Source organism: Erpetoichthys calabaricus, chromosome 5 (assembly GCF_900747795.2).
Source record: "Erpetoichthys calabaricus chromosome 5, fErpCal1.3, whole genome shotgun sequence".
Classification (NCBI taxonomy): domain Eukaryota; kingdom Metazoa; phylum Chordata; class Cladistia; order Polypteriformes; family Polypteridae; genus Erpetoichthys; species Erpetoichthys calabaricus.
The window spans coordinates 133,858,994-133,871,454 of record NC_041398.2 but is presented as its reverse complement, the minus strand read 5'-3'; the positions used below and the strand labels follow the sequence as shown (position 1 = coordinate 133,871,454).

The following is a 12,461-nucleotide window of genomic DNA, read 5'->3' as shown; positions in this document are numbered from 1 at the left end:
GAACTGAAGACCTTGTCTTCTGTCCACCTCTGGCCTCACCTCTTGGAATCCTGATTAGATATGTTTTCTAGACTCCCCTCTAGATGGCATCAGTCATTAAGCAACAGCAAAGAGAGTCCATCTGTATCACCCAACACATATTCACCAAACATATTCTTTGCCGGGCGGCACGGTGGCGCAGTGGGTAGCGCTGCTGCCTCGCAGTTGGGAGACCTGGGGGCCCGGGTTCGCTTCCCGGGCCCTCCCTGCGTGGAGTTTGCATGTTCTCCCCGTGTCTGCGTGGGTTTCCTCCGGGCACTCCGGTTTCCTCCCACAGTCCAAAGACATGCTGGTTAGGTGGATTGGCGATTCCAAATTGGCCCTAGTGTGTGCTTGGTGTTTGTGTGTTTGTGTGTGTCCTGCGGTGGGTTGGCACCCTGTCCGGGATTGGTTCCTGCCTTGTGCCCTGTGTTGGCTGGGATTGGCTCCAGCAGACCCCCGTGACCCTGTGTTCGGATTCAGCGGGTTGGAAAATGGATGGATGGATGGATATTCTTTGCCAATCTTTTCCACAGGCAAATTAAGCTAGGCTCACTTGGGTACCCCAAACCATTCTGACACAGAACACATTTTTGACAGGCTCAATGGTACACGTTTTGTTTCAGATCTTCTGTCAGTTTCCTTTTCATTATGATTTGCCTTTCTGCTTGTGAAAACACATCAAGTCCCAGCTGTTTCTCTGAGGTGTCCTTCTTCTGGGTCTTTTGGGTGTGACACAAAAATTACCTCGATTTCAGTTTGCCTTAAAATGGGGGAGAACTCTCTGAGGGACCACTGACATCACTTACTCTCCTGGGTCAGCAGCTCCACCTCTTCCTCTACCTCAACTACAAAGTACAGTGCCACAGGAAGTCTTTGGTCACACTGCACTAGACCTCTAACCAGGTGACATTCCACTTTGGAAGTAATTTTAAAATTAGTCAAGGTCATTAATAAAATGTTATCTCCAAAAAGGCAAACCAAAAGAGAACAAGAGCAAAATCTGAAGGATACTAATATAATCAGAGAACTTAAAAAACTTAAAAAAAGAAAAAAAAATCCAAAAATGCAAGAACTAAAACCTCACAGGTTTGGAAGCATTATAAGGCCCTTATATAGGCCACAGGCATTCATAGCTGCAGTGTCAGGTGGCCCTGCCCCCTTGGGCTCAACATATAAAAAAATAAAGATAATAACAAGACAAGTAACAAATTTAAACATTCATAACAATTACAAATTCATACAAAAACTAAAAACACCTAATGAAATAGAAGTTGTGAACTGTTATCATAAGTAGGAAAGTGATGACATAATCAGTCACATGATGTTCGCTTGCTGTTACCAGCAGAAGTGCATAGTAACTGTAAACAGCAAGGTTGTGGCTATTAAAATACAGTTATAAAAAAGCAGAACCCTTACAAGAAACACACAGAAAATGCTGAAAAGCATACAAAAAAATTACAAAAAGCATACAAAAAATTACAAAAACAAATGTAAATACTCCAAAAATGAGAAAAATTGCATGTCAAGATATCAAAGACAGAGATGTATTATATTTTGGGATGCATAAATGAACACAGTTATGAAGTACATGTTTAACAAGGGTCTCAATTCTCCAGATTAAAAAAATCTGAAATTATAAGATAGGATAGGACCACTAATGAGGTACAGAATTAAATAACTTGCTTTATTATTAAAAGGAACTAACTCGTAATGTGAAGCCTCCAGGACAGAGACTGGAGACACAGCTGTAGACTACAGTGATACCTTGAGATACGAGTGCCCCAATGTATCATACCTTATGATACGAGCCGTCACTAGGTCGATTTTTTGTCTTGAATTACGAGCCAAAATTCGAAATACGAGCCATCAAAGAGCTTGTCCCCGCACATTCCGAGGAACTGACGACAGAGGAGTTGACGGAACTACACATGCAGCAACATATGGAGGTTCTGCAGGAGATCAGTATCGCGGCGGAGTTTATATCTTAAAGTGAGATAAAGGAAGTGTTTGCAATGTGGGAAAAAGTTTCGAACTTTAAAGAAAAGAAACACCCTGAAAAAATTACAACTGATCATACAGTGGCGCTATTTAATGACACTTGCCTAACGCTTGACTTTATTGAAAAGAAACCGAATGTGCAGCCGCGCTATTTAATGACACTTGCCTAACACATGACTTTATTGAAAAGGAACTGAACTTGCAGCGCCGCTATTTAATGACACTTGCCTAACGCCTGACTTTACTGAAATGAAACTGAACTTGCAGCGCCGCTATTTAATGTCACTTGCCTAACGCCAGACTTTACTGAAAAGAAACTGAACTTGCAGCGCCGCTATTTAATGTCACTTGCCTAACGCCAGACTTTACTGAAAAGAAACTGAACTTGAAGCGCCACTATTTAATGTCACTTGCCTAACGCCAGACTTTACTGAAAAGAAACTGAACGTGCAGCCGCGCTATTAATGACACTTGCCTAACACCTGACTTTATTGAAATGAAACTGAACTTGCAGCGCCGCTATTTAATGTCACTTGCCTAACGCCTGACTTTATTGAAAAGAAACTGAACGTGCAGCCGCGCTATTTAATGACACTTGCCTAACACCTGACTTTATTGAAATGAAACTGAACTTGCAGCGCCGCTATTTAATGTCACTTGCCTAACGCCAGACTTTACTGAAAAGAAACTGAACGTGCAGCCGCGCTATTTAATGACACTTGCCTAACTCATTTCAGAAACATTCTAAAGGGGAGGACTAAACAAAGCTCCTTGGACAGGTTTCTATTGAAACGCCATGCGAATGAAAGTGATGAAAGCGTGGCAAAAAAGAAAAAAACTAGTGAAAAAGAAAATTAAGTTAAGCAAAAGTGAAGTGAAAGAAAAAAAAAATTACAATATGCTAATCAGCTTTGCCAACGTCTGTTTATTTCTTTAGATTCTCTTTTATGTATTAGGTTTTATTTTGTTTGTATACAATATTTGTTCATTATAAATACATTTTTCTTATGTTGAAAACATTTAACAAAAAACTGGGGTGGTTTTTTGGGGGCTTGCACAAATTAATCTCATTTCAATTAATTTCAATGGGGAAAATTAATTTGAGATACAAGCATTTTGACTTAAGAGCTCGGTCACGGAACGAATTAAACTCGTATCTCAAGGTATCACTGTATTAATGTTAAAGATGCCAACAAACAATCAATCAAAAGAGACAAATAGTAGTGCAAGTTCCAGAAACCACACTAGTTTTCTTCTAAATGTAGTAGTTATAAAGTGGGACCACATACCCCAACACCTCCCAAACTTTAGGGTATTAATACAACAAACATTTAACAAACAACATACTCAAAAATATAATTAGAATTTCTTCAATCGTAATTTATTATTTTTTTCATTAAACAATACATTTATCAGTGAGCTAAACACAATAAAGCAGCTGTTTGGTTGAAAATGTTTACTCAAAGAGAAGTTGTGAAACTATAGTGTTGCATAAATACATATTCAATAGAAGTGTCTTAAAACTACAATACACTTTGCATAAAAATGACGGTGTTGGCATCTGAGAGTAGTCACATGTCCCATGTTGGTCAGTATTTTAAAGTACTCTATATACAGTACATGATAATCGACTTGAACTTGATACGATCAGACTGAAAGCTAAATAAAGTATTGAACATAAAGACTGTTGCATTTACAATCTTTAAAGCAACAGCTTTACAAAAACATAATGAACTGAAGATTCTTAAAACATTATGCTGTATGCTAAATGTACAAAGCACTATTCAAACAGTTATGCCAAACAAACACTATATTGACCTGGCCAGTCAATGCTTGACCTGCGCAGTAATAAAGATCTTTTTCATTTAATGTAAACATCTTGGTCAAAAACAATATTCAAACAAAACACTTCACAAAATGAATACTTAAGCAGTAACTACAGAACATTGAATCAAATTAGATGTAAGATTCTGGAGGTACAAAAAGGTCACATGCAGCTGACAAACTGAACTTCCTTTCCAGCTAAATATAAATGCAGTTGCGTTCCCACACTCAACTCTGAGTTAGAATCATGGCCAGTGTGTTCAGAGCTTGAAGACCACTTGCTTGAAAAGTCTGCTATTATTCCAAAATCATACACAGTTGATACAAAAAAACAGTCTGTGAAATTCACAGACATTGGCATTTCCATAACATGCTATTTTTGTATTATATTATTAAGCTGTCACACATAAGTAAAATGCTATTTACTTTCAAAAAACTGATAAAAGATCTGTTAGTTAACTTAACATTTCCTTAGTGTTTTTTAAAGAAAATTACCATTCTTTTCTTTTGCTAGAAGAGCTATGTTGCAGCTCTGGCAAGATTAGACCAGTGTTAGAGGGAGGACCTCAGAGACTGTGCCAGTCCGATCTATTTGTGAATTCACAGAGAAGTAAATAGCTATTTTTTAACTGACAGGTGCTTTTCAATCAAGTATTATTATGTGGTTTGTTGGTGTTGACTCAACGTTACCTTAGGTGGGAGCTTGGGTGTACAACCAAAGCCATGAATGTAGTTAATTGATAATTACAAAGTAGACAGCATCATTTTCAAAGAATTCCACCATGGACATTACAAAATGGCTGAATTGCCCACTGTTATCTTAATTGTAGACAAGATTGGAAAGGACTCTACACCTCAGTTTGATGTTGCAGTGGAAGAACCTCACATGGATGGCAGCAGAATGTAGCAAATAAGTGGTAGGAACAGAGCAGCCTTTTCCATTAACTGCATAAAATTCTAAGAGCAGAGACAAACTGAATCCCACAAGCCTGTTCACTGTGGATGACAGGGGCACTAACAGTCCTAAAAATGTTCTACTGAGTTCCATACAGGGTGGGTAATTATTTACATCACTCTCTCTGCTTTACTGTGTATGGGAATGTCCCACACCTGTAGTGGTGTTTATAGTGCTTACACACATGCTGTATGCTGATTCCAGTATTGAGTGTGTAATTAGTATAGTCTGTAATATTTGATTAATATATTGCATTAGTACATTCTTATAGTATGCCTATAACATATGCAACTGTGTTGAAAGCCTTTAATTCATTTTTGCTTAACTGCATTTTGTTTTGATGGCTTGAGCTTAATTCTAGTCTTTGTTTAACCAAGTCTGGTTTGACTTTAGAGCAAAAGCCCCTTTCTTTTAATATTAGCCTGACTGCACTTCTAGAGTAATAATAATTCTTTAATAATTCTTTACATTTATATAGCGCTTTTCTCACTACTCAAAGCGCTCTCCACACAGAGAGGACCCGGGAAGCAAACCCACAATCTCCTTACTGTACTGCAAAGCAGCAATACCACTGCGCCACCTGTGAGGGTGAGTATAGAATATCTGCTCATAGTTTCAATGACCTTTTCTTAAAAACTTCCTCTTCGATCTAGTGCTTGATCGACTAGTGTGTCATAATTCATGTAATTTAATATTTTTTGGCAACAATAATCAGACCTGAGACCAGTTGACTAGTACCTGCCCACAGAAATGTACATATCAACCTTAAGATTTGGTTTAGTTGAACAGTCTGGGTGAGTTTTACTCTTTATTTACATAACTTCTGCTTCTTAGGATGCGAGAAAAAAGAATCCACTATTGTGATGACTTGACTTCAACTTAAGTTTCTTGTTTATGTGTGTTACTTTTAATTACATCAGTGTGTACACAAAGAAAACTCAAAATTCAGCATAAATTAGCTTTCAAGTGCTCTGAGTAACTTGTGAGACAATCCTAGTTTAAAATGTACAGAAATACTTGATTTAAATTTCCATATTTGCAAAATAAGTTCCTACTTTGCTGTAGCATTGTGAAATCAAAATTAACTGAAATGTTCATCTTGACAAAGCATTTGATATTGTAATATAAAGACTGAAGGTCTGCACCTTATTACTGCAACAGGGAAAGACCAAGTAGAAGAAATGAGGTGTTAAACACAAACCCAGAGTAAGAAACAAGCAGGGGTCAAATACTAGGAGACTAAAGAATCTTAACAGACCTTTTAAAGAGACAAAACAAAATCAAGCATGACGATATTGTCTTAACTAACAATAAACACAAAGTCAAACCAAGAAGATTTGTTTTTCTTTTTGCACATTATCCCAAAGCTAGAATGACAAGCATGCTACGTCGCCATCTTAAATACATTGACTGGTGATGATTTTACGCACAGCCAACAACCACGTGATGGCAACCTACATGTTATTATTATTGCTATTAATATATTATTATTATTATTATTAATATTATTCTATTTTTCATTTTTTACTTCTTTTTGGAAGTGTATTTGTAATTATTTTTTAAAATAGTTTTTATGGGGTGCTGAATCAAATTATGTTAATTTTCTATTCCACTTCAAATTGTGAATTTCCCCTTGGGATTAATAAAGTATCTATCTATCTATCTATCTATCTATCTATCTATCTATCTATCTATCTATCTATCTATCTATCTATCTATCTATCTAAATACTGTTAGAATTAATTTGTCTTTTTGCTTTTTATGGGCACCATCATTTCCTGGTAGTGTTGTTATGTTTATTGGGTTTGAGATCACAGCACATGACTTCAGCTGTGCAACAGTATACAGTTTCCTGAATTTCTATGTATTTTATTGTCATTCTTAAAAAAAAATATTTCATATTTTATGTATTTTCTGTTTGTAATTATTTACCATATTATTATTATTATTACTAGGGGGCTTCGCCCCCTGCTCGCTTCGCTTGCCAACCCCCATTTTTGTTTTTCCGGATACACACTTTTAAGATTTTTTTTTTTTTTGAATTGTTGCTATTTCATTAGTTTCACTTTTATTTCTGAACTTCTGTAAAAACAATATTTGGAATCTTTCGAGTCCCAGTGTGCTGAATCTTTTTAATGAGGTCAGTTAGACATGTGTTTAATGACTTTGTACCATAATTCAAGATAGGTTTCTCTGTTTGGAATTTCAGCACAGACAAAGCAATCTACAGTACATCATCAGCAGTTAATAATTTTTTTTGCAAAGTAACCAATAAATGCATGTGAGGTAAACTCCGTTTTTGAAATTCTCTGACTTAAACTTCAAAGCCTTACAATATTTACATACTAATGACATATTATCTATGTCCATATATTCGATCTCTATTCGCCTTTTCATTATTTCTCCAAGTAATAATTTCTCTTTTTTTGCGCTAATGCGATGTTTACTTTCTTTGTTTTGACACTGTCATTTTTTTCTGCTTTCATATTCTGTATCTTGCTCTGCATGTGTTTCGCACCTACGTTTTTTTTGAGGCTTTTGAATTCCAATTTTCATTATCTCTAACCTGCTCTGCATGTGGTCCCTTTGTTTTTTAAACTCTTTATGATGCTTTACTTTGTTTTCTACTCTGTCTTTTATTTCTGACCTCGCTTTATCCTGCTTTTGTTTCAACGACACCTGGTTCGTGGTGATTATTTCCCTGTTTCGAGTAATAATTTCCATTTGTTTGCGCTACTGCGATCTTTACTTTCTTTTTTTATACTTTCTAAATTTCCTATTTTCATATTCTTTAACTTTCTCCACATGTGTATCACGCCTACGTTTTTGTTTTAGCCTTTCGAATTCCATTGCTTTCATAATCTCTAACCTGCTCTGCATGTATATAGCGCCAACGTCCGGATTGGACATGCTTTTTTTTCAATCTCACTTGTTTTGGGCTGATAATTATCTTTCCTATTTTCTGAATTTGCACCTAGATTATTCTTTTTCTTTTTTGTCTCTCCAACGCTTTTGAGTCTCTTTTCTCCGCGCTGCTTTCTTCTTCGCTTAGTCGTCTACGTTTCATCTATAACGTATTGTCCTTATACGCTTTATATACGGTGAGAGCCCTGGATCTGTTTGTGCTCAAAGCCAAAACACGTATGTTGCTGCCCGTGTTCTTATTTGGTTGTAAGTAGGGTGTGTCTTGCAAGAATCTCATGTTATACGTCATCATGAGACGGTCCTGGGTCAATCTCTTGGCACAAAGTCTCATGTTTAAGGTCCCCGCGAGACGCTCCGTGGCCAATCTCTTTAGTCTCGTGGGTCTTTTAAGTGTCTTCTGTGATCTTAATGTGAAGATCACGTCTCGACGCCCTACTGTTTCTCTGCAGGATTTTTTTTTATAATAGAGAGACATATTATTTCTCTTGTGAGACTGTGCCCTTGTTTTTTATGTTTCTTCTGCTGTATGGATCTAAATTTACCTCTTGAGATTAATCTAAACCAAATGTGCCTCTCTTGTTGCCATGTGTTTTATAAGTGGAGGCCCAGGAGGCAGGGCCACCCTGATGTCACAGCTACTGGGTTATCCTTCTGGCTTTATATTATCAGTCAGAAGCAGGACCCAGCAGTCACACACTTAGTTTGTGAACGAGTTCTTGTTTCTGTGAGTATTGTATTTTATTGGATTTACTGGTTTATTCACCTTATTTAGCTTCTGTCTGCGGTTTTCTCTTACAGATTATGGAGCTGGGCCCATTTTTTTGCATTAGGACTGCCTTTCCTGCTCTCTTTGGCCATTTTGTTATTCCTTCCATTTTTTGATAATAAATCTACTATTTATAAAGATTCTATGTTGCCCTTTTTTTCTGCATGCCAAAGGTTTACAGTAATCCCTCTCTTGCAGGGCATTTTGATATATTTAGGACATTTCCTTATATTTATAAATTTAATCTAGTTTTACCCACTTTGGGCCTAGGCAGACTGAAGCTTGTGGGTAGTTATCAAGGATTGGCCTGACTTGGTATGCCATATCTGGGCTGGCTAGTGAAATTCCTGGACTGTCTTTTGTTGAGCTTTTTGGCAGCTTCACACCCATTTACCATGTTTGAAAAGCCAAATCACAGTATCTGAATTACTTTTCCTGTTATTCTATTATTTAGCAATACTACTTTGGTTATGATTTAGGGTTTTGATTTGGTTTGACAAAAGAACAGCTTGATTTCATTATATAATGTGTTTGCAGACATACATTTCATCTTCTGGCCGTCAGTTCAGATTATTTCTGCTATTTTTAGCAGACCAACAAACAGTTAATAACATTTTTAACACCACAAGGAAACCCAGCAATATATCAATGCAAACAACAAGAAGGGTTCTGAAATGATGTCATCATCAAAAAGAAAGCAAAATCTAAACCATAACAAAATATATTGAAAAACACTATAAAAGACTAAAAATAATAGGATTCATGGCAGGAGTTAGGGCAGCAGTGTAAACATAAAATCAGTGCAATTTATTGTGAAATGATCAATAAATTACATTACTTTTACATTCCCACAGATGACATGCTGGAAAATTTAGCACTGCTACGGAGACTCCCATTATGATACACAATGCAAAACAACACAAAAAAGTAAAAAAAAAAAAAAACTTAGTGTGTCAAGGATATGTAATAAAAATGCAATATTCTATTAAATCAGTTATTTTCCTTCAGCTCTATTAGTTATGCACTGTTGGTTTTCTTGACACCCAGCAAAGCCAAGGGGTCTTGTTCAGAAAGACGGCCTTCCCCTTGCCCAAACACTAACCTTAAGGTCAATAAAATAGGTCCCTAATGTTAAGTCACTATTTTAGGGCTAAAATGATAATAGAAATGTGAAACCTACTTATATACCTAATCTTAATTATTGTGAAACAACCAAGTGGCGTCCGTGTGAAACAACTAAGTGGCGTCTGCTTTCCGAACAAAAGCCAAGCCAAATTACTCACACTGGCTTGTTTACTTAAGTTTGCTGTACTAATGACAACCCTTTCCTAACTATAGAATCTGTCACTATTTCACATTTTCACACAAATTAATTTTTCATAGTGCTAAAATGTGTATTTAGGCACAGCGATGCAGGGATTGGCTTCACATCCTGGCCTGCTCACTGGCTGTGTGGACTTTGCACTTTTTCCAAGGTACTCTGATTCTCCATATTCATGTCGAACACATGTATTTTTAGTTATTAAGCAACTGCGTGTCAGTGCATGATTGTCTCCAGTGATTAACCAACTCCCAGATGGGTCACCAGTTTGTGCCCAATGATACTTTGCTAGGATCCAACCTCCACTACCCTGAATTGCGTTAAAGGAGATTAAAATTGTAAGTATGTGTGGGTAAAATTGATTTACTTTAAAGAATTTTGCAAGACATTTATTTTCCACACGCTCTTTATATTCATCTCCATTTTCAATTAAAATGTAAATAAATCCACAGAGTTGCAAATTGGCACAACTAATGAGTGACCAAAATGAAAGGAAGAATCATTTTGAAAATCACAAAAGGAGTTCAAAATTTCATTTTCAAAAAAGCCCTCAGAAAATATTCATCAAGTATTTTTACAATCTGAAGAAAAGCACTTTGCTAGAGGCTGAAATGAAGCCTGCCTACAAACTGCACAAATACAGCTGGTTATTTTCGAAGCACTGCCTGCTGCTGATGTCTCCACGATGGAGAAACATCTTCCAAGGGCGAGCAGTCACACAAGTTATTACTGCAGTGTCTTCAGCTTAGTATTCCATATGTGCCTTCTGTAAACACCACTGACTTGACGAGTTCCAGAAAACACATTTTCAATTAAATTAGCTTGTCTTTTTCTCTCACAAATACAAAAGTAGCGAGGGCTGAAATCACAACATATCATTTATTAAATCTCCACAAGCCTGAAACTACTCAATTAGTATTGCAGGTTTGAGACCCTGAAACACTTTAATGGTGTTATACGCACACTTAGGATAAAGTTGACAAAGTCCATCACAGAAAGAACTCACAGAAAGAAGGTCAGAGAAAACAAAAACGATCTGCTTGCGTGCTTTTTGGCTCATATTTAAGTTATCTTTTTTAAACTAAAGTTAGACACCGGACCCAAGTTTTTAAAAATAAAAATGTTAAAAACAAATCATGCGCATTATGAGCTGCCTACTGGAGAGAAACCTGCTTAAATTTCCTTTGTTTTGAAATTTTCATCACATTTTTCTCCGTGTACTACGGCTTTTTATACAAGATTGCGATCGATAACACCCCTCGGCACCGCAACTGGAGCGACCCAAATGCAAGTAAGATGCAGGATTTTTATTTTGCTACGCAGAGGAGTCAGATTCTGAACGTTCGATGATTATTTTCACAATTACAAATGAATTCCTGATATGTTACATTCACCTATGTCCCTCAGCTGTGATTATATACAACAGACTACCTACGCCGCTGGAGCATTTTCGTGCCCCAAGGCGCTCACGAGGAGTGCTTTGCGGCGTGTAGTAAAATTCATTCACTGCCTGCTAATGTTATTTTTTTTCTTGGTTCTTTCTTACAATAGCAGAGTCATCAAAATATTGTAAACAAGCCCCACACAAGACAAGAGAGCAACACAGCGGATATCTCTTTGCCTTACCTATGCAGAGCTGGATGACATAGGCGTAATAGGACCAGCATACTATGATGCTGATAAACAGAACTGGAATCCAGTATAAAACTCTCTGACAGCTCCTTTTAACGCTGCCCGAGCCCGACGGCGCCATCTTCTACACAGACACCATCAGACTCCAGTAAAACTGCAGACTGGTTCCAGCAAACAGCTGAAAGCGCGAGTGAACTAAGTCAGTAAGTGATGGATTGATATATATACATGAATATATGTTCTCTGCAGCTGCTTTCTCCTTTCCTCCCTCTTCCTGCTGCTTGTCGCGCTCACTGCACAGCAGCCCTCCAGCGCTCACCAGTCGCGCTCGTGTCTGCAGTGTGGCGACGCAAGCTCCGCCCCTGGTTACTATGACGCCCGCTGAAGCCGCGCTTCGCGCCCTCAAGCTGTACCAGCCCGTGATGAGAGGAAAGTACTGTGCCATCCTGTACGCTCAATGTCATGGAAAGAAAGAAAGAAAGAAAGAAAGAAAGAAAGAAAGAAAGAAAGAAAGAAAGAAAGAAAGAAAGAAAGAAAGAAAGAAAGATTCGACTGCTTATTTGAGATTTTACAAACACACAGGATGAAATGAGATTGAACTTGGTCTAAGAGTTGTACGTGTAACGGGGCAGAGTTAACTTTTTTTATTTACAAATGGGAACAGTAATGACACTCCAGTATAAGAAAGTGAGAAATCATCCATCCCAATTAATCCAGCTCTGGATTAATCCATCTCCTATTCTGGCACCAATGGCAACAAGACAAGATAAACTCCAGGGTGGTAGTAGTCCATCACAGTGTTCATTTTAATATGTTCATTTGAGTGACTGTTTAAGTGACCATTTTAGGTGGGTTCTGTATGTTTTTGACTCAAGCCTCAAGGTTTGTGTCCCAGTTCCAGATTCCTGACTTGGTGTGACTGAGCCATATAATGAATTAACAAAGCAGGTACTTCTTTTAAGTTTAAAACTTGTATGGGTGGTGCTTTAACCTTTTCAGCTGGCAGGTCTGAGGTAAAA

The 12,461-nt window shown here is 37.4% G+C and overlaps 1 protein-coding gene across 1 annotated transcript in view; it reads right to left on the bottom strand.

Moving 5' to 3' along the window:
* Positions 1 to 11,753, bottom strand: part of zdhhc2 (zinc finger DHHC-type palmitoyltransferase 2) — a 234,048-nt gene extending 222,295 nt beyond the window's left edge. Inside the window, exon 1 of the mRNA XM_028802046.2 lies at positions 11,437 to 11,753. Within this exon, the coding sequence (XP_028657879.1) occupies positions 11,437 to 11,563 (127 nt within the window). The 5' untranslated portion in view covers positions 11,564 to 11,753. The remainder of the gene's footprint in view (positions 1 to 11,436) is intronic.
* Between the last annotated feature and the right edge of the window lie 708 nt (positions 11,754 to 12,461).